General features: G+C 40.9%; 1 protein-coding gene across 1 annotated transcript; it reads right to left on the reverse strand.

Moving 5' to 3' along the window:
- Nucleotides 1–2,610: 2,610 nt before the first annotated feature.
- LOC142209865 (nicotinamide N-methyltransferase-like) lies at nucleotides 2,611–5,468 on the reverse strand. The gene is made up of 3 exons (XM_075278905.1): nucleotides 5,303–5,468; nucleotides 4,104–4,311; nucleotides 2,611–3,031 (listed from the first exon to the last, which is right to left on the reverse strand). Exons 1-3 carry the CDS (start codon nucleotides 5,454–5,456, stop codon nucleotides 2,611–2,613), a joined length of 783 nt encoding a protein of 260 aa, XP_075135006.1. The 5' UTR covers nucleotides 5,457–5,468.
- Nucleotides 5,469–6,000: the final 532 nt, after the last annotated feature.

Consider the following 6,000-nt stretch of genomic DNA (forward strand, 5'->3'; position numbering starts at 1 on the left):
TGCAAGGCTCTACTCATGCCAAGGGCCTCAATCTCTGCTGGTAGCTCAGCTTAAGGTCATGTAACTTTGTTTGGAAGGGCTCATGTTAAGGGCTAGAAAAGTGAATTTTGGAAGGTCTTACCACATATCACACACACACACACACACACACACACACACACACACACACACACTCAAAATGACAGTTAAGGGTGAGGGCTTTTGGAATTCCCATTGCCTATTCCATTTGTGGTTGTCATGGGGAACGTGATTTAAAGGGGTGGTTGTTACTGTTTGTTGAGCTTAAATTGGGGTTTGTGTCCATCCATTTGGGGAGTAAAGAAGGTTTCCAGGTATTTTCCCACTTTGATAGAGGTTTTTTTGAATGTGGAAAGTGTGTAGTTGTTAGGCTGTGATGTTGGGGTAATAGAGGGTCTTTGGTGTGTTAGATGCCCCCAGACATGCTTCCCCTGCTGTCCCAGTGTCATTCCAGAGGTGTTGGCATCATTTCCTGGGGTGTCATAGTGGACTTGGTGACCCTCCAGACACGGATTTGGGTTTCCCCCTTAACGAGTATCTGTTCCCCATAGACTATAATGGGGTTGGAAACCCGTTCGAACACACGAACATTGAGCGGCTGTTCGAATCGAATTTCGAACCTCGAACATTTTAGTGTTCGCTCATCTCTAATTATTATATTAATTCCATGGTGCTGTACATTATTATATTAATCCCATGGTGCTCTGTACATTATTATATTAATCCCATGGTGCTCTGTACATTATTATATTAATCCCATGGTGCTCTGTACATTATTATATTAATCCCATGGTGCCCGACATTATTATATTAATTCCATGGTGCTGGACATTATTATATTAATCCCATGGTGCTCTGTACATTATTATATTAATCCCATGGTGCTCTGTACATTATTATATTAATCCCATGGTGCTGTACATTATTATATTAATCCCATGGTGCTGTACATTATTATATTAATTCCATGGTGCTGTACATTATTATATTAATCCCATGGTGCTGTACATTATTATATTAATCCCATGTTGCTGTACATTATTATATTAATCCCATGGTGCTGTACATTATTATATTAATCCCATGTTGCTGTACATTATTATATTAATCCCATGGTGCTGTACATTATTATATTAATCCCATGTTGCTGTACATTATTATATTAATCCCATGGTGCTCTGTACATTATTATATTAATCCCATGTTGCTGTACATTATTATATTAATCCCATGGTGCTGTACATTATTATATTAATCCCATGTTGCTGTACATTATTATATTAATCCCATGGTGCTCTGTACATTATTATATTAATCCCATGGTGCTGTACATTATTATATTAATCCCATGGTGCTGTACATTATTATATTAATCCCATGGTGCTGTACATTATTATATTAATCCCATGGTGTTGTACATTATTATATTACTCCCATAGTGCTGTACATTATTAGATTAATCCCATGGTGCTTTACATTTGGGGGTTACATACAATACACAAATTATACAGGTAGATATAATACTAACAATGACCGACTGGAACAGTGGGGTAGAGGGCCCAGCCCGCGAGGGCTTACAATCTGTGAGGGAAGGGGGGTAATGACTCTAACTGGACACCATGACTTAGAAGCAGTAGCTTTGAAACGCGTCAGTGCTTTTTCCCTTTGTGTCTCGTCCTGTGCACGTCTCTCCATCATGTCATTGAAAGTTTGAAGATCCTTTTTTTCTTTATTTTGTATCTGGTGCCTTTTTCTATTCATATATTTTTTATTGTATATCTTTGTAAAGTAAATAATAGCTGTCTGTGTTTTCCATGCCAAGGCATCCTTAAGAAAGATACGTACAATGCACACACTTATATTGGGGATGTACACTGGATAATCCTCCTGATTAGAGATGAGCGAACACTAAAATGTCCGAGGTTCGAAATCTGATTCGAACAGCCGCACAGTGTTCGGCTGTTCGAACGGATTTCAAACCCCATTATAGTCTATGGGGGGAAATGCTCGTTTCAGGGGTAGGCAACATTCAATACAATTATACTTACCAAGTCCATGAGTGACGGTCGGGCTGGATTCCCCTTGAAGTCTTCTCCCGGTGCAGCGCCCCCGCAGCGTCTTCCGGCTGGAATTCACTCTGCCTAGGCATCGGGGCCTAGGCAGAGCCGACTGCGCATGCGCAGTCGGCTCTGCCCGGCCCGACGCCTGAGCAGAGCCGACTGCGCATGCGAGGGCATGCCCGCGCATGCGCAGTCGGCTCTTCCTAGGCCGGATGCCTAGGCAGAGTGAATTCCACCTGGAAGAAGACGCGGGGATGCAGTGCAGAGAAGACTTTGGAAAGGTAAGAGAAGAACCAGCGTTGATTGGTAATGTATAGCATTCTGCCAATCAACGCTGGTTCTGCATCGAACCTTAAACTTCGAACAGCTAGTAGTGTTCAAGTACGAGTATTTCGAATACCGTAGTATTCGATCGAACACCTACTCGATCGAACACTACTCGCTCAGCTCTACTCCTGATGTATGCACACAATGGAAGGCTTGAATATAATCTGACAAGAGTTTTATCAGGTCACTACATTTCTACCTTGAGCTACTTCTTGTGAGCTACAATGTATATTATTGCCTTATAGTCAGTAAGGTCACTCACAGATGTTCTCTTATGGATCTTACACTCATCTATTATAAAACCTTCTCCTTCTAGAGCTTTCCTGACAAAATCCTCATCACAGCTGACAGCATGGAACTTGTCTTTCCCAACTGTGTAATATGTCATACCTAAACACCCAAATAATAAGAAGTGTCCTCCAGGTTTCAGCAATCTTGAGAACTTCCTGAGATATCTGATGTAGTCATCTTGGTCTTTGCAGATAGCATCTAGTAGCCAAGCACTGATGATACAATCGGCCGGAGGTAAAACTATCGGCTCGGTCATATTTTCTTTCTCGAGGTCACATTTCACAACGTGTTGCATTGATGATCTCACTTTTACTTCTTTGTCCTCCAACTGGTGACTGAAAGAGATGGAGAAATTGAAGAAACTGATTGTCCCTTATCATAAATAACAGAGATATTTTGTGTGGCCTTAACCCTTAGGCTGGTCTTACACGACCTTAGTTTAAGTCCACAATTGAGGGTTTTCACTTGCGGACCATTTGCGGACACATTATACTCAATGTGGCCTCTTACACCACCGGATATTTTATCCATGGTGTGCCGGGCCACAACCAAAAATTTTTAGAACATGTCCGTAATGGCCGCAATTCACGGCACCTGCACGGACTCGGCCATAGAACTTTATGGGCAAGTGCGGCAGGTCACGGACATCTGCGGAGTGTAAGTTGGTGATCATCAACTATTTTGCTGATCAGCAACTTGCGGACCGTAAAAGCATTACGGTCGTGTAAGACCAGCCCATACAACAAACTAAAACAATATTTATATAGATTACTGAATAGGATGAATATATCTGGTGCAATAGTTTTATTTTATTTTTTTTATTTTCTGGTATTATTAGGGTAAGTTCACATGGGTTTTTTTTTTGCAAGATTTTGAGGCCGTATCCGCCTCAAAATCCTGACCAAAAAGATGGCTCCCATTGATTTCAATGGGAGCCAGTCAGTTCTTTTTTCCGGGAGCCGTTTCTTCTGGCTACCGGAAAAAAAGAAGCAATATGCACATTCTTCAGGCCGATTCGCCTCGTGATTCGGCCTGAAGACACTCCCTCCTCCCGACTAGTTTCATTCTTTGGGCTTAATGTGGAGTGCAGTGCACCGGCATTCAGTCGTGGCTACCCATTTTTGGTCCAGAACGTTAGGCGGCCTCCGCCTCAGGTTCCGGACCAAAAAAATCCCATGTGAACCTGGCCTTATACAGGGCCTGAAGCTATTTAATCCCTTCAAAAGGCCATTCCCACTTTTTTCACAACCTGCCATTCACAAAGCACCCTATAATGATCTCTCCGATTGATGCTTTTAGTTTAGGGGACGGCCGCACAAATTCCTGTTTAACCCCTCTGCAATAAACCCACTGTCATTGTAGGACAAACACAGTGGGTTTTCCGTAATAGTTGGACAAATACTTCACCTTTTTCCTTCTATGTCTACATGAAGCTTTGCGGTATGGCCCCAATGAAAGGCTCCGGTACGTTTGTCCACCCATCTTTTCAGCTCCAGGATACATCTGTCATTGACCTTCAGCACTACGATGTGTTTGAAACACTCACAGGCGGAATACAGATGATGAACCATGGAACCAAAGCTGAGGTCCAGTAAGATGTCTCCATTAATATGACCTGTAGGAGAATCCAAATAATGAAACAACCAACACATTAAAGTATAATATACATTGTAGATAACATAAGTCTATATCATCTCCAGGAAATATGGAAATGTTACTTATCTAATGCATAAGAATTAAACAAAAATAATCATGAAATAGTTTATAGGATAAGATTTGCTTCCATTAGTCTACTAGCCCATACAACAATTAAAAGTTCTCATATCGAACTGCAATCTTATTGTTTAAAAAAGATAAGAATCTTCTCTGTCATTCAGCACAAGGATCAAGTTTCTACAATATCTGAGCTGAAAGTGTTTGAATTGACCCCACCACTCCACCACCCCACCACCCCCATTATCTTCTCTTCTTTACACTCAAGCCCGTACACTATACATTGTAACAAGCAGGGACAGATCTCAATAGAGAAGCAAGGGGAAGAATAGAGAAATACAGGATTTCACAGAAAGGAGACAAAATGTGATAATAAAATATACTACAAAATGTATTTGGATCATTAATACAAAAAATTATAAAATCAAAAGCTGTTCAATAGTTTAGTTACTCTTTAAGACCAGGAAGTGACAGTAACACCAACTGGTAGACCCCAAACTATGTACGAACTGATATCTTTCATTGTACTGGAGATTCTACACATGGTCAGGTTATCATTGATAAGAGATCCAGAAGTGACATTCGCACCAACTGGTGGACTCCAAACTGCCAGAGAACAGCAGATTTACAAGTTACATTTTTGAGTTGCCTTTTGACATTATCAATAAGTTTTCCTGGTGTCTGAAGACTACATAGGGGGAAATGATTCTACTAAACCCTGATGTCCTAGATTTTACATTATACTCAATGACCAAGGCTTTACTCTGATCCCTTTACTTGGTAAAATTGAGCAGTCTGGTTGTCCCACCTGATCTTCTATATCTCAAAATAAATAAATACATTTCACCAATTAGTATGGAAATAAATTAAACATAGATAATCCAGATACAGACCTGCTGAGAAAGCTTTTGTGAGGCTTTTCATGGGAAATATCAGGATGTCCTCTCCAAAGATCATTGCAGCTTTATCTGACAAATATTGGTCCAGAAATTGTCTGGTATCATGGCCGTGTAGATGATAGCGCTTATAAGTACTGGGATCCATCATGTAGTCTTGTGGTACAGATGATGGGATTCCTCCTAGACTGGTGCACAAAGTCTGTATAGAAGTACTTGGGATCTCTGTGTATGTAGTTAGATTTACTTATCACATCATGTGTTATTATATTCATGAGCCAGTCATGGGGAGAGAAAGTCACATGAAAAAATAATTGTCTTTACTTGAATAAATAAGGTTTGTTTGTTTTGTTTTTTTAATTCTTTATACAAAAACGAGAAACAACGAGAAACAAAGGGGAAGCAAGGCAGGACCACAGAACACGGCCCAGTGAGCCCCCAAATGTAATAATAAAATGTCCACATGGACGAAACAATAAATTACAGACAGAGATACAAAATTGAGGCAATAACATTCAAAATGGGTGTACGGAAAGACAAGAAAGGGGAGGGGGGGAGTGAAGAAAGAGGGGGAGATGAGGAGAAGAGAAAATTAAGAGAAAAAAAAAAAAGGGGGGGGGGGGGGGGGACCAGAACACCAGCACCCACACTAGACCCCTCGACTAGATGCGGGCCTCGGCCAAACAGGTTACAGT

The sequence above is a fragment of the Leptodactylus fuscus genome, chromosome 6 (genome assembly GCF_031893055.1).
Source record: "Leptodactylus fuscus isolate aLepFus1 chromosome 6, aLepFus1.hap2, whole genome shotgun sequence".
NCBI classification, from domain to species: domain Eukaryota; kingdom Metazoa; phylum Chordata; class Amphibia; order Anura; family Leptodactylidae; genus Leptodactylus; species Leptodactylus fuscus.

Coding starts and splice junctions, on each gene's coding strand:
- LOC142209865 (XM_075278905.1), bottom strand. CDS start 5,456: ATGATGGATCCCAGTACTTATAAGCGCTATCATCTACACGGCCATGAT. Junction 4,312..5,302: donor CACAAAAGCTTTCTCAGCAG/GTCTGTATCTGG, acceptor ATTCTCCTACAG/GTCATATTAATGGAGACATC. Junction 3,032..4,103: donor GTAGACATAGAAGGAAAAAG/GTGAAGTATTTG, acceptor CATCTCTTTCAG/TCACCAGTTGGAGGACAAAG.